At 39.5% G+C, this 18639-nt stretch overlaps 1 protein-coding gene across 3 annotated transcripts in view; it reads left to right on the top strand.

Moving 5' to 3' along the window:
- Positions 1-18639, top strand: part of rassf2a (Ras association domain family member 2a) — a 45654-nt gene that overhangs the window by 7733 nt on the left and 19282 nt on the right. For 2 of the 3 annotated variants that reach the window (XM_039768358.1, XM_039768359.1), the window contains exons 2-8: positions 921-1005; positions 1137-1212; positions 2536-2687; positions 2777-2844; positions 2932-3077; positions 12610-12711; positions 13048-13099. In XM_039768358.1, the coding sequence (XP_039624292.1) occupies positions 953-1005; positions 1137-1212; positions 2536-2687; positions 2777-2844; positions 2932-3077; positions 12610-12711; positions 13048-13099 (649 nt within the window). In that variant the 5' untranslated portion in view covers positions 921-952. The remainder of the gene's footprint in view (positions 1-920; positions 1006-1136; positions 1213-2535; positions 2688-2776; positions 2845-2931; positions 3078-12609; positions 12712-13047; positions 13100-18639) is intronic. The other variant, XM_039768360.1, reaches the window with a different exon arrangement.

Genomic DNA, 18639 nt, shown 5'->3' with positions numbered 1-18639 from the left:
TGAGTTTTAAATTTAGATTTGAAAAATGAGAATGATTCAATATTTCTAAGCTCAGATAGTAGTGAGTTCCAGAGCTTGGGAGCAGAGCAACTGAATGCTGTGCTCCTCATAGTGGTAAGACGGACGAAGTGGACAGTCAAGTGGATGGAGGAAGAGGATCTAAGGGTACAGGAGGGAATGGCAACATGGAGGAGGTCAGACAGATATGGAGGGGCAAGGTTGTGGATAGCCTTAAATGTTAGTAGGAGAATTTTGAAGTCAGTGTGGAACTTAACTGAAAGCCAGTGAAGCTGCTGCAAGATGGGAGTGATATGGTAAGTAGAGGAGGTTCTAGTAATGATTCGGGTAGCTGAATTCTGGACCAGTTAAAGATTATAAAGAGATTTGCGAGGAAGACCAAAGAAAAAGGAATTAAAAATAATCCAAACGACATGGCTATGAAGAAGGATATCAGTGGTATGGGGAGTGAGGGAGGGGAGAATATGATTAATGTTACACAAGTGGAAATATGCAGACCAGGAGATGTTATTGATGTGGGATTGAAAGGATAAAGTACTGTCAAGGATGACACCCAGAGTCTTAACCTGTGGGGAAAGGGAGATAGAGGAATTATCAATAACAAATGAAAAATTATCAGTTTTGGATAATGTTGATTTTGTAACAATGAGAAGAACCTCATGTTTGTCACATTTTAATTTAAGAAAATTTGAAGAAAACCAGAATTTGATTTCTGCTATGCAATCAGTAAGTGAGGGGGGTGGCAAGGAAAAAGGAGGTTTGCTAGTGAGATAGAGCTGGGTGTCATCAGCATAACAGTGGAAGCTAATGTTACATTTACGAAAGATACGATTTACATGTTTCGATCCGTTGGATAGCTTATCAGGAGCTTTGTAATCTCTGTGCAAATTTTATCCTTACAGAATTGTCGATGGTTCCCTCTGGCTGAGGAAGCATGGAGAGCCACCAGGACTCAGTTCAGATTGGGGAGAACAAGTTTATTGGCAAGTGAGTGGCACCAGCTTAGCATTTGTTCTTGGACTGTACAGTGAGAGACTGCCTTTAGAGACATCATTTTTGTAAGGCCTGTTGCTTGGTGTCTAACTGCTTATGACAGAGATATTTTGTTTGCATTGTAGGGTTGAACTTTTGACTTATCTGAAAACATACAACCTGTATTATGAGGGACAGAACCTGCAGCTGAGGCATCGGGAGGTATGTAAATAGCCATATAGCAAGGCACTGGCAGAACCATTCCTCATGAAGAACCGTTCCATCCAGTAGAGTGGGGTGCCCAGTTCAAGGCTTCTCAACTTTCATACATGAGAGTAATGAGTCTATGAAAATAAGGTGGCAGAACTGTTAATATGAAAGGGAAGCTGATTCAGTGAAGATCGGACTGGGCATATGAGAGCAAGACTGGTTCTTTGAAAATAAGTGAAAAAAGGCCAACAATACAGCAGCAAAGGACTGTCTTTGAAAAAAATCAAAATAGAGTAAAGCTGGCTTTGTGAGGCATTAACACACTGTTGTTATTACGGTGTAGTGATGCGGTAGCAATGAGAGGAGTTAAAAGGATTTGTGGTGAGTAAATTAAATCTGACTCTAAGATATGATGGGAACGCTGGCACTATAAAGTCAATGAGAGCAGCTCTCTGAGGGCCAATGACGAAACCTTCCCTCTGAATGCAAGACTGGTTTTACGAAAAGACGGGATAGTATGAAACTGCTCTCCGAGTCTGGCTCTGTAAGAAATTGAGGCTGTTCTGTGACGGTAAGGCAAGATGGGTGATTCTATTCTTGAAGTGGAATGGCAAGATTACCACTCGTAATGGGTGAGTGGAACTGTATGAGGTGATTAAAAGCCAAATTGTAAGTGCAAGACTAGCAGTTTGAGAGCTCAGTAAGGACAAGGATGGCTGTATGAGGTGGTGAGACTAGTCTATGAAAGCATGGCTAACTGTATGATGTAATAAGAGCAAAGCTGGCAGTATGAAATAACAAGGCATGGTCATTAGAAGTGGTGAGACTGATCCTTGAGAATGAAGCTGTCTGGATGATTCTGTTTATGAAGGCATTTCTGGTTGTGTGAAGCTGCTGTATGAGGTTGAGGGTGCCAGTATAAGAAAAGGCTGTTGTAAAGATGGAGTGGCAAGATCGCAGCCTGAGTCTGAGTTCGTCTGTATGAGGTGCGAGGCTTCTTTGTGAGTGCAAGTCGACTGTGAGAGGTGATGAGACCATGCTATGGGGGAAATCTACTTATATGATTTTGCTCTGAAAGAATGAAGGAAGAGTGTGTCAAATGATGGGTGTAAATGGTAAAGGAAAAGGCCATTTTGTGAGTCCAAAACTTACTTATATGATGCTGTTCTCTGAGGCAACAACTGACCCTCTGAAGTGACTATAAAGTTATGCGACACCAAAGCTGGTAGAGTTAAGCAATGAGAAAGCTCTTTTGAAGATGACATCAATATCCAGAGTTAAAGTTTCCATAGCTTACACAATCATCCATTTTAATGCTTTGCTATTGTTCCACAGGAGGAGGACGAGCTCATTATTGAAGGCCTGCTTAATATATACTGGGGTTTGAATCGGCCAATCCGTCTGCAGATGCAAGATGACAATGAGCGAATCAAGCCACCCCCATCATCCACTTCTTGGCATTCAGGCTGCACCCTGGAGGCACAGAGGTTAGAAACCAATAGTATTGTAGGTTTAGATGAGGGGATTGGGACAGAGGTCAACTAAGATTTGACGCTACCATTCAACTTTTTCCCAGCAGGGTTGACATCTCAATAACGGTGACTGAGGCAGACAGTGGCGAGGAATCTGCACAGAAAAGCACAGGTACATCCTACTGCACAAGACCAGAAGTTAGCTGGGGAGGCTGGCATTCTGGAATTACCTCAATCTCGCTCTGTCATTTCTTCCCAGGTCAAGAGGATGAAGAGTCACCACAGCTAATGCGGACAAAGAGTGATGCTGGTGTGTTCCGCCGAGGGCCCCAGCGCTCTGCCAGCGACCAAAGGCGGATCCGGAGGCACCGTTTCTCCATTAATGGCCATTACTACAACCACAAGGTGCGCTGAACTGTGTTAAAATATCTGTGGGGATGGTGCTCTCTCACTCTCTGTACCCGTCTCATTGCCTTAAAGCCATTGTTACTTAGTGTTCCCAGTAGCTCATCAAACCTTTCCTTTAAACACTTAACCATATTACTAAGTTAATTGAATAATGTTGTTGTCTCTTCAGTGCCAGAAAAAAATGTACAAATTAAGCAGTGTATAGACTCAATTTCCTTTCTTTAAGAAAAGTAGGGGGCTTTGCACCCTGATCGATTCGTTTGCCAACCTCCGTGCCTGTGCTACGTACTAACCTCTTTGCGGTTCTGCCGCTCACGAACGTGGATGCTGTTGTACAATTTAAAGTGATTTTTTTTCATGGGAATTGTTACATATGCATAATAGAACTATTTTACATAATAGCGAGTAATTAACCATATTAAAAAAGAGTTAAACATAATCATTTGAAAGTAAATTCTGTTTCATGTTGCGTTAGAGTTATTTGTTGGTAATACGATTTCGTTCTGTTTGGCTTTGAAAGTAACACACAGATACATTTTAAACTTACACTTTTACTGTTAAACTTCAGTAAAAACAATTTGTTAAATTACATTTTTGTCAATATTACATTGAATTTTGATTCTGTGTTTGGACTTTCATCGTGACAATGCAACGGATAACTGCCCGTGATTGAATGTCGTTTCTTTCTCTCTGTTAAATAAAATGACTTTTCCGAATGTTTGGCTCTGAGAATTGTTAATTGTCTTTGCAAAAGCTATTCTAACGGGAAACTGTTATTGTTTTAATACGAATGGCATATCAAGATCTCCTTTGTTGTGTAATGTTATCCACGGAAGATGTACTACATTTCCTTTCTCGGATACATCCTTCTTTCTACAGTAATTCGTGCGGGGGAAGACTGGACGGTGTTAGCAGTTGTAGATATTCTTCGGGATATTGCAAGTTGATTTTTTCATCTTCCGTATGATCACAACCAACTGTTTCAGCATAGTCTATTGATACACATTTAACAAATTTGCCATGTAACCGATCGACATTTTTGGCGTTAATTCGTTTGACTTCATCGTTTCTCTGTGCTAGGATTGCCCGTGTACTCATTTTTTCTGTTGATAACCCTTCGTGATGAAATTCTTCAATAGGATTTGGACATAATACGTCTTCTTTAATTGGGAATTTAAACTGAGGAAAACGTTAAAATTTATAAGAGCTGAGAGGACAGAAAACTGTGTCTGTCAAAAGCATTCACACGAATGAAAGGTGAGACTACTGTGTGCGTGTTTGAATATGGTTGAGAGGAGGGTGTGACTTGAAAGCATCTCATGGCCAAAGTCTCGACTTCTGGGACTTGAAAAACTCTTGTTGCGTGACAGGATTTTTTAAATATAAATGAGAGACATAAACATAAGAAATATATTGATCTAATCAAAAGAACACGTGTTTACTAAGTTAGGATGTAATTAGTGATCATTTCAATATGTTTAGCTTTAGTGTAATTTTATACAGGCAAATGAAAAATACAATATGGGGAAACTTTATTAAGTAGACCATCACTCAATGTAAACCGATATGTAATGAATGATCAATTGATGTTGAAAAAGTGGATGTTTTTTATGTTTTTGCTGCCCTTCATGTAATCACCAGCAGCACTGCTACTTAGACTCTTGTTTCAGCTGTACTGTGAGGGAAAGCGTGACGATCTTTTCCAATTACCATACATTCATGGTATTTTATCAGTACACATTTCTGTTCTCAGTAAATCTAACTTTCATTTCTCAGTAGTTGGTAGATTGACCCATTTTGCACTTAAGGGCTTTTGTGTTGGTAGTGGTGTATTGTTCTTTGTGTTTGAAGCAGGTTTCACATTAGCCAGTTGTACAACAATGTAGTCCATTTTATGAATGAGAGTGTGTGGTAGTGAGTAGAAGAAGTTGTTAAAAACATGGATATAATCAGAGTTTTACTGCTGTATTTTTAAGTGAGATGGTGCCAGTGATATATATTAAATTATTGCTAGTATTATTCATAACCTTTGGGACTTTTTTCCTTGTGTTTTAGTAGGCAATAGCCTGGAATACATGCAGATCTCCAGTCTATCACACCCACTTTTGACTTGTTACACAGACACTTTTGACTCTGCTATGTTTGGAATGTTAGAAAAAAATGAAATACTTGCAGAGAGAAACTGCTACAGACCTGAGGAGAAAATGTGTAGAACTCCACAGAGACAGTGATAGGACTGAGGTTTGTTGATAGCAGCACTAACCAGCGCACTACGATGCTTCACTAATCCTTTCTATTCAAATAGTAGTTCATATTCCTTATGGTTCTTATCACCATCCATATAATTATAAAACCATCCTTGAGTGAACACTTATTAAAGGAAAAGGCTATGAATTATTTATGGATAATAAAGAGATGGAGCTCATTGGCACAAGGCAACCATGGATGGGGCAGTGTAGTCCATGGTACACATGACCAGTTATACCTAAATGAATGAGGGAGAATATGCAAACCTCCAGAAAGGCAAAGTGTGGTGCATGATTTCAACCCAGAACACCAACCACTGCACCACAGTGTCAGCTATCTCCAGCATGAAAAATTTGGATAGTAATTGTGCTGTAAAGGCATCAATGATGCAATTAAAATAACAATTAGGAATGAAAATAAAAATAACATAGCAAAATTCATTTCATTACTTGTGAATGTGGGTCAGGTGGCACGGTGGCGCAGTAGTAACGCTGCTGCTTCGCAGTAAGGAGACTTGGGTTCGTTTCCCGGGTCTTCCCTGCATGTAGTTTGCATGTTCTCCCCGTGTCTGCATGAGTTTCTTCTGGGTGCTCCGGTTTCCTCCCACAGTCCAAAGACATGCAGGTTAGGTACATTGGTGATTCTAAATTGTCCCTAGTGTGTGGTTGGCGTGTGTGTGTGCCCTGCGGTGGGCTGGCGCCCTACCCAGGGTTTGTTTCCTGCCTTGCGCCGTGTGTTGGCTGGCAGACCCCCGTGACACTGTAGTTAGGATATAGTGGGTTGGGTAATGGATGGATGAATGTGGGTCATATCATTTACATTTAGCCTCAGACCATTAGTGATGGTTCTTGCCTAATGTCTGATGCTAAAGGGACTGGCTGTAACTCTCTGTGTTCCCAAATGCGATTTTAAGTGGGCTTGTAAAATAAATGCACTTAAGGTAGCGTTTAGACTCACGTATTTATAGAAACAGCACATTGATTAAAAAACATACATGCAAAACATGTTGTTTAAGCCTGTGTCTCATTAGGCAACTCAATTTTCAGTTCTTGCCTCCATTGACATAATCTTAGCCAGTTGGTGGCGGTTGCACTGTGCTCATGTGAAGCCGATTGACTAATGTGACATATCTAACAACTGAGACCAGCTAGTATATGACTGGCTAGGACAAAATCAAATGTGTTTGATCGCAGGGGCGGCCTGCTTACATGCGAGAGTTGAGAATCAATGAGCCTTCAGTCGGCAGTGCAATGCATAGAATCAAGTGATGATGATGTGGAGGCTGAGCGCACCATGGCTATTAACCCTTTACAAAGCACTGGTACAGCGCCGGCTCAGTCAGACAACATGGGGGCTGTGGACTTCGCAAACAGAAGAGAAACTCGTCTGTTTGATGTCTGGTATCTTGCATAACATAATGGAAAAAATAAATAAAGGGCAGCGATTGCTGAAGATCCTGAAACAACTGTTAACAGTTCATAAACAGCAGGCTCAGTCCGGCAGTACACTATTGGTGAGCACAACTGTGCTGGAAGATCGCTGCTCAGTCGGTAAATGTGACATGGCCTGTGATTTGCAGTCACGTAATTTGACAGGGTGAAGCAGTGAGATCAGCGGATGCATTCAGAAATCTGACATAGTCCACGACAAACAGTCGCATAATGTGACACAATCTTTAGTGTAATCAAAGGGTGTACACTAGAATTAGGTTAATGAAACATTAACAAAACTTCACAATACGGGAGTGAATGACATGACACACAGGAATTTGCAGTTAAGCCATTTGATTCTTTTATTTTCATATCCTTTAACACCTTCCACAATCTCACTTGGTTCTGTTATTTGGCACACAGGAGACGTATGCCGAAAAAATGCACTTTATGTACCCCGTAATCTGTTCTGTACCAGATATTGTGCGCTCTCTGTTCCCTGCCATGTATCTGTCATTGTCTCTGCATGTAAAGAAAGAAAGAAAGAAAGATGTGAATGGCACTATATCATAGATAGATAGATAGAAAAGACACTATATAACAGGTAGATAGATAGATAGATAGATAGATAGATAGATAGATAGATAGATAGATAGATAGATAGATAGATCTTTCATTGACATTTTACAGAAGCTCAATAAAAAAAAAAAAAAATACATTCATACATACATCCACACACTCACTATGGCCTGAACACACCAGACTGACTACAATAAAAGAATAAAAAATAAAAACTTTTGACACGGGAGTGCCACTCACAGTAAGAGGAGGTGTATTGCTGTTGGTATAAGGGACCCCCAGTAGATACTGTAGATAGATAGATTTTTTATTTGTCCCCAGGAGGAATTCTGGCTTAAGCTTTTTAAATAAATAAATACATAAATAGATAAGTAAATAAATAAATACATACACATGCACACTTTTGTCTGAATACACACCAGCATGACTATAAAGCAAAAAATTCAAAAAAAAGAAAAGTTCTGACTTGGCTATTCCAGTCCCACTGAGGCATTATGCTGACATATTGCTGTTGGTGTTTCTTGACACACTTTTGCTGAATAGCTTGTTGACTGAAAGTCCTCAGTGTTAGTGTTTCGTTTAGTTGTCTATAATGGGATTCCATTTTGTTTTAATTCTCTCCTTTGCTACGACTCCAGGGGGTCCAGAGTGCATCCTATAACTGAGCCTCCCCTTTTATTTAGCTTGTTGATTCAGTGGGCCTCTCTTGAGGTGATGTTACCAGCCCAGCAGACCACAGCATAAGAAATCACACTGGCCATCACAGAGTTATAGAAGACGTGAAGGAGGTCACCTCCCACATTAAAGAAGTGTTGTCTCCTAAGAAAAAAAAAGAGCCTGCTCTGTCCTTTCTTATATTGTTCCTCTTTGTTATGAGAGCAGTCCAACCTGTCATTAATGTAGACCCCCAGGTACTTGTATTAGTGGACCTCCCTGAATAGTGTCTGGACATAGAGGCTCTTTGGTGCAGCGAAAGTCAATAACCAGTTCCTTGGTTTTGCTGATGTTAAGGTGAAGACAATTCTCCACCTGTTTTGTCTTCTCAGTCTTATCCCCCTTATCCATACACCCCATTGTGTAGAATCATTTAAGAATTTCTGCACATATAGTCTGAGGTATACAGAGTGAACACACCAACATTGCTCACATCCATATCAGAAACGCAGTGCTTAAGTCCCACAAACTATGTTCTGCTCAACAGATACTCCATTATCCAGGACACCATAGGTCCATCCACCTGCATACCTCTGTGTTTACCCCTTAACAGGGATGGCTGGATGGTATTGAAGGCACTGAAGAAATCAAAAACCATAATCTTCATGGTGCTGCCAGCTCTGTCCAAATGAGAATAAGCCTTGTGGAGCAGACAGATAGTTGTATCCTCCACACCAGTGGTCTACCACAAGAGAACTCATGTAGTCCAGGACCAGTCTCTGAGAGGTCTTCATGATGATCATCTGGCTCTTTGTTCGGTCCTTTTTTTCAAAACCACGGAGTGCGTACCTAACAGCCTGTTATATTCAGTCATTAGCATTGTTTGTGGTAAATAATACAACACACTTGCATTAAGGGCAGTTAATCCATTAGTCACCCACGGGGCACTGTTTATGAAAGTTAAGGGGCATGTGCTCCAGACACTGAGGACACCCCCCAACCATGCCTAGGGCTCCATATGGGCTTTGACCAACACTGCTTGCACTGTCTTAAGGCTTAATGTCACCTGTCTACACGTTATTTTGCCTGCTCACATCACTGGGTAGTTGTATCGTTAATTTTGTTCATATAGTTGACATAACAGCATTACTACATTTTGTCCTCAAGAATATGTACATCAATCTGGCCTTTAAGTTGCTTTGTTAACACAAAAGTCACTTATCTGTCTAAGGACATACAACAAAGTCTCCCAGAGCTTCAGACGACCTGCCCAATAACGTCCCTGCGTCATCTCGTAGTCCTTCACTGCTCGTTGCGCCCTTTGCATGTGAAGAAGTGTATAGGGAGCAATTTAAACTTTGCTGCATCACCGTGCTGCTTTTGCTCCTTAATTCTTTGCCATGAAAAGTAAGTGTTAGTTTTGCTTGAACTGCATGAGGCTGAGTGCGCACAAAAAAGCAGTAAGCTTAACGTGAATTTTACGATTTCAATATTTTTTTTACTTTCATGCAGTGAAAGTTTTTTTAATGAGGTAAAAAAAATCTGCTATCGAGTTAACTTTGTTCAGATTAATTAGTGTCGGGGTGTGCGTCCGTGTGCATCTTTCTACGGAAAATCTAAATTGATTTTTACTCTTTAAAATTTCAATTTTCGTTAGTAGTACTGGGGTTATTGTACCGTGTTAGCCATTATTAATGTAGTGTGAAGTGAAGTAAAATGACACCTTTTATTGGCTAAGTACAAAAGATCACAATAACTCAGGCCCCTTCTGCAGATTACATCTTGCCTGAGTTGCCTCGAAATCTTGCATATTGTAATCTTTTTTAGTTAGCCAATAAAAGGTGTCATTTTACTTGACTTCTCACAATTTTTCATTAAATAATTTTTCATTTGTTTTCGTGTAGAGGACCTGGAAGACTACATTCCAGGAACTGTGGAAAACTTTAGATAGATAGATAGATAGATAGATAGGAAAGGCACTTTATAAGATAGATAGATAGATAGATAGATAGATAGATAGATAGATAGATAGATAGATAGATAGATAGATATTTTATTAATCCCAAGGGGAAATTCACATAATCCAGCAGCAGCATACTGATAAACAACAATATTAAATTAAAGAGTGATAAACATGCAGGTATAACAGACAATAACTTTGTATAATGTTAACGTTTACCCCCCTGGGGTGGAAATAAAGAGTCACATAGTGTGGCAGAGGAACGATCTCCTCAGTCTGTCAGTGGAGCAGGACAGTGACAGCAGTCTTTCGCTGAAGCTGCTCCTCTGTCTGGAGATGATCCTGTTCAGTGGATGCAGTGGATTCTCCATGACTGACAGGAGTCTGCTCAACACCCGTCGCCTTGCCACAGATGTCAAACTGTCCAGCTCTGTGCCTACAATAGTGCCTGCCTTCCTCACCAGTTTGTCCAGGCGTGAGGCGTCCTTCTTCTTTATGCTGCCACCCCAGCACACCACCGTGTAGAAGAGGGCACTCGCCACAACTGTCTGGTAGAACATCTGCAGCATCTTATTGCAGATGTTGAAGGACGCCAACCTTCTAAGGAAGTATAGTCGTCTCTGACCTTTCTTACACAGAGCATCAGTATTGGCAGTCCAGTCCAATTTATAATCCAGCTGCACTCCCAGGTATTTATAGGTCTGCACCCTCTGCACACAGTCACCTCTGATGATCACGGGGTCCAGGAGGGGTCTGGGCCTCCTAAAGTCCACCACCAGTTCCTTGGTCTTGCTGGTGTTGAGGTGTAAGTGGTTTGAGTTGCACCATTTAATAAAGTCCTTGATTAGCTTCCTATACTCCTCCTCCTGCCCACTCCTTTAGGACAAACGATTCTCATCGCAGAGACATTTGTACTACAACAACTTCAGAAAAAATTATTTATCATATTCAAACAAGCTGCGTGATGTCTGTTGTTTTTGGTCCAGTACTTATCCCTAACAGTTTGACCTACAGTATGCCCACTGATAACTGCTGTAGAAATTGGTTAAGTTAACTGCTCCATTTTTTCATGGGACCACGCTTAGTGATTTGCAAAATATTTGCATAAATATTTTTTGAGATGATTCATTTTTTATTGTTCATACACACAATTCATAAGTGCTTGATAATGAAGGGAAAGAAGTGAACAAGCACACAGACACACACCTAGATCTGTAAAGGTCGACATGAGCAAAGGCATTAAAACCCCAGTACCACTCTGCCTGCCAATACAGCTTCTTTACTGCATTTGACCAAATGTCTTCACTTGATTCAATTTGCTATACGTAATGAATATTAACATAGAATGCTATACTCCATTCTGTTTTGTTGCATCATGCAATTAATTGTATTGTGTTGTAAAATCCTCTGTTGAGTGACTTCCTGTGATATCACTAAATTATTATTTACATGGAAGTGCAGTATTCCATACCGATTTTTTTTCCAATTACTTGTGTTTTTATCCAGACTTGCTGCACTTGGTGCTGGCTGAAGTCTTAAAACATCAAACTGACATGATTTGGTTACTTTGGTTATTTGGTTAATTTTTCATGTGAATTTTAGCATTTGTGCTCTTTTCACACTTTCTCATATCACTTCCGTTAGACCCAGAAAATTTCTGATGGCATTTCAATTTGACCCCGCTTTTACACCTTTCATGATAAACTACACTTTTTGCATTTTTTAAATAACATTTATCAAGTGATTTTTTTTCTGGCTGTTTTAAAAAAAAATACTTTTTTTCAGCGTCTGGGAGCAGGATTTCTATTTCTGGCATGCAGTGGCCCACTGCTTGTCATTCCAACTAAGCTCTTAATCAATGGTTCATAGTATTGTAATGACACTGACTAGTTTCTTAAACCTCAGGATGAGTCAACATCAGAATGAGCTGGCATTCTATTTTTTAAATGTGCAGCTTCAGATTCAGCTGCTGAGGAGCCTATAAAAAAACGGCAACTGTGCCAAAGTCATAGAAGAAGTCAGCAACAGCAATCAGGCCTTTTAAGGACCATGAGCTGCCTAAAAGAGAGATTTAAACAGCAACAATCCAATTGAGTTTGGTGGTGGTGAGCACAACTTTGGCACAGCACCACAATATTAATGACAAGCATATAAACTAATCTGCAAATTGCAAAGTATCACAACAGGTAATTTTATTTTGTAATGTGTTTAGGGCAGTTTTAACCGTTTTCTATTCAAATTCCTTACTAGGAAGAAACAGGTACAGAAAAGAAATAAACAGAATATTTTACGTAACAGCATCCTGTCCATTCAGAGTTTCATCTTTAGTATCAGAAGTCATGCAGTTGTGATCCTATCAATTTACATTGTTCTGCCTTGTAACAGTCCAAAGTGTGGCATTAATGGTGGCGCTCTCTGCATCATTGGCCAGATTGTTATTTTTACAGCAGCTACTTAGAGTATATACCTGCATGTTTCAGCTGGGCAAAAAGTTTCAGATCTACATTATGACTTATTAAAAATGTTGTGTGGGTCCAAACATATCGTGGGATCATCCCTAGCAATAAATCTGTAATGCTGACATCCTCCAGCTGCTTTTAGAATGGGGAAAGTTCCATTCCTGACTTGGTGTCTACTGTGACATTTATTTCCTTTGCAGACTTCTGTCTTCACCCCCAAATTCGGGTCCATGACAAATGTGAGGATCAACAGCACCATGAGCACTCCGCAGGTCCTCCGGCTGCTGTTAAACAAGTTTAAGGTAGGAGCATTTAGTCTTTGGAAATTCCCAATTGAGAGTCTGAAGTAAGTTTGAATTCTATAACCCTGACAATTGTTCAATCGTTGTTCAAAATACACACACCTTGTTAACCCTCATTTCTTCACCCTGAAAACAAAGATAAATACAGTATCGGAGAATTCTGGTGGGCCACAAATCAGTTATGCTGCCCATACCTCCACTCCAGGCACCAACCTTTGAACACTCCTTATTCTGCCAGTACAAATTTCCAGAAAGTGTGTGTGAGGCTTAGATCCCTGTTGTAAAGAGTTTTCATGGTTTATTTCAGGTTTTAATTGACTTTTCATTGTGTTATAGATTGAAAACTGCCCAGATGAGTTCGCTTTGTACCTGGTACACACCAGTGGAGGTAATATGTCTGCTGTTTCTGTTTGTCTTCTCCTACTGCTGTGTCTGTCTGCCTGTCTGCCTCCGTTTGATTGTCTCCGTCAGCTACTCAAACTTTTATTTTATTTAGAGCCTGTGCTGACTTTAACTCTGTTCAGTCTAACTCAGGATAAAATTTTTAAAAAATCTGATATTTATTTAAATGTAACTATGTATTGGCTCTTATACTAGCTGTGTAAGCCCGTGCTGTAAAAAGCCTGGGGTCCTAGAAACTATTGAAATCGTCAGAAAAAAAACAGAAATTTAGAGATGTCAGTTAATTGAAAGGAACAACTCTTGCTGTCTCTCTTCTAGGAGGTTTCATTTTGCCAACCTGATCACCTCACTTGTGTATTAGCGGCAGGAGGAAAAGTAAAAAGGATTCTGTTTTGCTGAGGTGCTTCCTCGCTTCTGTATTAGCGGCTAATCGAGTGTCTCTTTCTTCGGAGGTTTCATTTTGCCGACGTGCTAGCCTCACTTACGTATTAGCAGTTAAGCGAATTTCTGTTTCCTCAGAGGTGGAGCCCTTACCCCAACTCCACCTCTCATTTCCACTTCACTTCTCGCTTTGCTCGCCAACCTCCCCGGCTTGCGCTACACGCCAGCCACTTTGTGTCTTTGCAGCTCGCATATGTGGATTTCACCTTCACCAAACAACAAATCTTTTAATTCTCGCGGATACGCCTCTTCATTGGGAAGAAACACTACTTTTCCCTGATGGCAACACGAATTAGATGATCTGCAAGTCTTCAACTTAAAGTTTAAATCCAAGCAATATATTCAATCTCTTTAAGTAATAATTTCTGTTTGTTTGCACTAATACAATCTTTACTATAATTTTTTTGAGACTTTCGAATTTTAGTACTGACTGTGTGAGGTGGCTGGGTTTGTGTGTGAGGGCCATGTGATGGATCAGCACTCTATCAAGCGCTGGTTCTGCCTTAGGCTTAGAGTTTCTATGTTAGTCTCCAGACTCCCTTGAGAATCTATGTACTGTAAATATTTATAATTAGTAAGTTATATGTTAGATGTTTTATATTATTATTTTGTATGGTAGCCTCCTTAGCATTATATTTACCGGCGTAAAAACGAGCCAAAATAATTAAATTTTTTTCGACAAGAAAAAAATATTATAACATCTAACAGAAACATGCAAATATGAAAACGTTAGCATAATTGCAGTAGTGAAGCTACGTCTAGCGTCCACTGCTGTACTGGTGCAGATTGTAGTGCACATCCTCTGTACGATAAGTCTCCAGCGCACAGCCCAACGTTGTAATCAGGACTGTAGAAGTTTGCTTCTTTGCACAGCTTTCTTATAATGTTTTTTCCTGTTTCTTGCATATAGGAAGGTAGAATGTCATTGTCTGAGCCGCATGATGTACATATCCATTATGTTATTATCAGATACCACAGTGTAAGGCTTAGTGACTTCCACATTTACCCTGACATGAACAGTGACAGCTGCTGCATTGTGAACGGTGCCCAGGAGACTAACATCTTTCTAGTCTTTCCGATTTATCGTAACCATTTTGCCTTTTTGCCACATTGATACCGTAGACTGCTGCAGCTTTACATGACTGAAGTCACCTGGCATATCATGGTGGTTTGGTCATGCAGTGCCATGTGCATCAGTTTCACTGTCTGACGACCAATTCATATTGATTCAACTAATGGTTCAGTTTCAGTTTGTACTAAACAGGCTTTACAGCTTCTCATTAAAATGCCATTGTGTGTTTTGGTTGAAGGCTCTGCTCCACTCATGAATATTGGTAAGTTATCATAGAGTGGCAAAACACATAAGAAGATTCAGGATTTTTTTGCAGCATGATGTCATTTCATATGCTAAATAGCAGAAAAATACTGCCCCGAGAGTTATTAGGACTTAACACTGTAAAGCAAATCATTACACGTCACCCTCAGTCTGAATTGGGAATAACCGCATTTACACAGAATTTCATGCTCAGGGTTAACACTAAGGAGGTTAAATCACATAACATTTTCTAACCGTTTTAACCCAATGGTCTTGAGGAGTGCAAGACCAAACCAGCCATAGACAGGATGTCCATTGGTTCACATATTAACATCTATACTCACTAACACTGGGACCAATTAAATTAAATGCATTTGGTATATGCAAGAAAAAACAGAGTACCAAGTAAAAAATCTACATAGTCTTGGGAAGGATATGCAAGCTCCACACTTTAAGACTGCTGCTTTGACAGAATCAAACCCAGGAGGCAGCTGCGCTATTTTATAATTGAGATTAATCGTATGTTTCATCAAAGAGGTTCAGCGATGTCCTGTAGTCTTCTGTGAATGTGACAGCTGCGTAATTTCTTGGCTGCTCAAAATGTAAAGGCTTGTGCTTTTCATTTAAATCCGTGATACATTACACAATTGTCCCATGTGAAAGTAATGTGTAAGAATTGCCATACTTTGTGGAAAGATGTGTTTCAGCCCTGTAGCTTCAGCTATAGTTTGATTTCTACAGTCTGATGCAATATTTGTTTAAGTCATTTTTTAAAGATTAATCCTTTTCATGCAAAAAGTCACATAAGGTGTCTACGATTTGCCTCCATCTTGGCCTGCCTTGAGCTACGTGTTCTGCTTTACCCCGTGTTAGGTCCATCTCCTTATCTCATTTATCACAGTTCGCTGCCATTGTTGTTTTAGGCTGGCCTTGTTTGCTCTTCCCAGGAGGTGTTCATCTCAGAGCCATGATAGCTGTACGGTTCTGGTCCATTCTCAGGATTTGGCCAAGCCATTTTAAGTGTCAGTGCTTGATCTCCTGCACCACATTCTGGCTCTTAGTTTTCTTCTAAAGGTCTTTATTAGAGATCTTCTCAGGCCAGAAGATACAACAGATCTTCGTGAGACATCCATTGTGGAAGGTGTTAATCTTATTCATGTCCCCCTTTGTGGATCTCTAGTTACAAATATGCAGACCATGTCACAGATCTTTGCTTCCAATATATATATAATATAATATATGATACTATTTTCAATAAAGAGCAGTAGTTAGTGTTTAGATTTTGTTTCATTCTTGGACATAGGTTCAGTTGTACATTCATGGATTGCACTCTGCTGCTAATTTTGCTGATTAACGTTAGTTTTTAACAGTGGCATCATGCATGTTCTGCTCGTAAGTGATAAGGACATTGTACTTCTGTTATATGTATGTTTTCCTGCATTAAGTTTACAAGTATCGACAATTCTGAGTTTTAAATCAAAAGCATGCACGATAAATTCATCTTTCTAGACCATTGTTTGCGTAATAGCTTAGATCAGGGATTCCCAAGTCACCCAAAATGATGAGCTATCAGGTCAGGCCCTCACTAATATAAAGTCAGTGCTGCAAAGCAGAGGGTGATGTTGGATCTCAGTTATTGCAAATAGCAGTTAAAATGGATGATTTTGTATAATAGTAGACCACTTAATCCAAGCAAATGCTTAACTGCAGCAGACTGCTAACGCATATTTAATTAAATGTCACACAGCATCTGTAAACCAGGGGTTTTCAGCCATTTTTCTTGGTGTAGCACCACCAAGAACTAAAATATTTTGAAGTATCCCGTTTTCTTTTGGTCTTAAATTCTTAAGTACTAAAGCTTTACTAAAAGTCAGATTTCTTAACTCCGATTGCACCCCCTAGTGTTGCATTTGGGGAGTTTTTTATATGGTTGACCTGGTTGTGTATGTCTTTTAGTTTTTCTTAGGCAACTCAAATGTGTTTTTAATGAATTATTTTAAAATGTAAGATCAGTAGTATGGTTTGATAAGGAATTAAAATTTAGAAAGCCTAAAATTTCCATATTTTTAGTTTACAAAAATGATACAGTTATATGATGAATGCAGATCAAAAAAACAGAAACTCAAGCAGAACTTCAATTCAAAAAATGAAGAAAAAGATTGAGAAGGTTGTGTATCTTTATTTTTATGGGGCCAGCATTGCCAGTGTTGGGTTCTAGATTTCATAACTTTAAGCACAGTTCTGCTTCTAACTTCTGTCTATTCTTGCATTTATTTTTAAAGGAAGGATAAAGTTTACCAAACATTGGCAACTCTGATAGCTCTTTCTGAAACAGTAGCTTTCCACCGAGGATTAATATTAATAATACTAAAATAAAATGCTGAATACTGTATTTTATTAGTAGTAATTGTTAGTAGTAATTGTTAAAATTTGACTTTGTTCTTTATTGTATATTATTCTGCCTTAATCTGGCAGTCTCATAGCAGAAGCACCGTGAAAGGTAGAAATGAAGTGCAGCACAGTATAGAGACTCAGGTTCAGCTTCTTCATCCTCCTCCAGCTTATATAACACATAGAATTTCTTTAGTTAGCAGGTGGGTGTGAAGCGAGTGGCTGCTCTGAAAAACCGAAATTATTTCATAGACTGCGAGGGCTTGTGGGGAGTTGGGGCCACCTTGGAGAATTCACGTAACGTCTTGGAAAGTCCATTGTCAAAGTGTCAGTACACACTGGTGCAAATGCACTAACTGCTAGTTAACGTACGTAACCAAAGCTCGAAGACCCCACTTCCAGCACTGGTTACCTGTTTGTCTCTAATTTGACTAGTTTTTAAATAAACAATCTTGAAAATTGGAGTTCATTTATTTAATAAAGTCAGCCTCCCCTGGGTTGCGGTGCCCAACTTGAAAGCTACTGCTTAAAAAACAAGTCATATCAGTTAATGCAATTGAGGAAAAATAACACATTATATTGTAGAAAATTAATGGTATGCATTAATGTGTTGACTTTGATAGCCCTAATACTATACAGTATATATGATGTATATGTATAATTAGATTTTTTATATTTAAAAGGGTTACACAGAGGTTAGCCATGCTGCCTCGTAGTCTTGGGTGATTGGGTTCAAATCAAAAGTCAGTACCTGTAGCTGTTTTAGTTAGTTTTGGTGTGTTTGGAGTTGTATTTTATTTTAAATTAGTGTGCATTTTTCTATTTTTTGTTGCATTTATTATAATGTGACTGGTGCACTGGTTTTTCGGGGCACTTTCCTTTTGTAGAACCTCTGGTGCGCGTATGTCAGTTTGTGAGTAGTGGATGGAATGTTTTTTATGAACCTAGAGTTGCTGTTAGTATTCTTCAGATCTTTATGAAAAAAGGACTCTTTGTGTTTCCTAAAAGAAAACGCTACACAAACGCTTTCAAGAACTGAATAAGTGTTCCTCTTTTCAGAATGCAGGCCATATTGAGTCAGTTAACACATTGTCAAATATCTGCAGTTCCCTGACAATTCACTAGATGTCACAAAAGACCTGCTTAAATTGTACAAAACAGGGCTTCCCATCATCCTCCACATTACACAACTGTCATTTTTAAAACCTGCGTAATCCACTTAGCAGGTCTCAGAGTATTTCAGCCTGACCCAGCTGAATCAGACAGAAAATAGAAATAAGACAAAGAGAGAGCAGCTTCAACTCAACAGTTAACCTAACATATGTCCGTTAGGCATATGGGGAGAAAAACCTCTTGCAGAATGTGCACAAAACTCCATA

This window comes from Polypterus senegalus, chromosome 11 (genome assembly GCF_016835505.1).
Source record: "Polypterus senegalus isolate Bchr_013 chromosome 11, ASM1683550v1, whole genome shotgun sequence".
Taxonomy (NCBI): domain Eukaryota; kingdom Metazoa; phylum Chordata; class Cladistia; order Polypteriformes; family Polypteridae; genus Polypterus; species Polypterus senegalus.
Note: the sequence above shows the minus strand (reverse complement) of the source record. Positions and strands in the feature narration are given on the sequence as shown.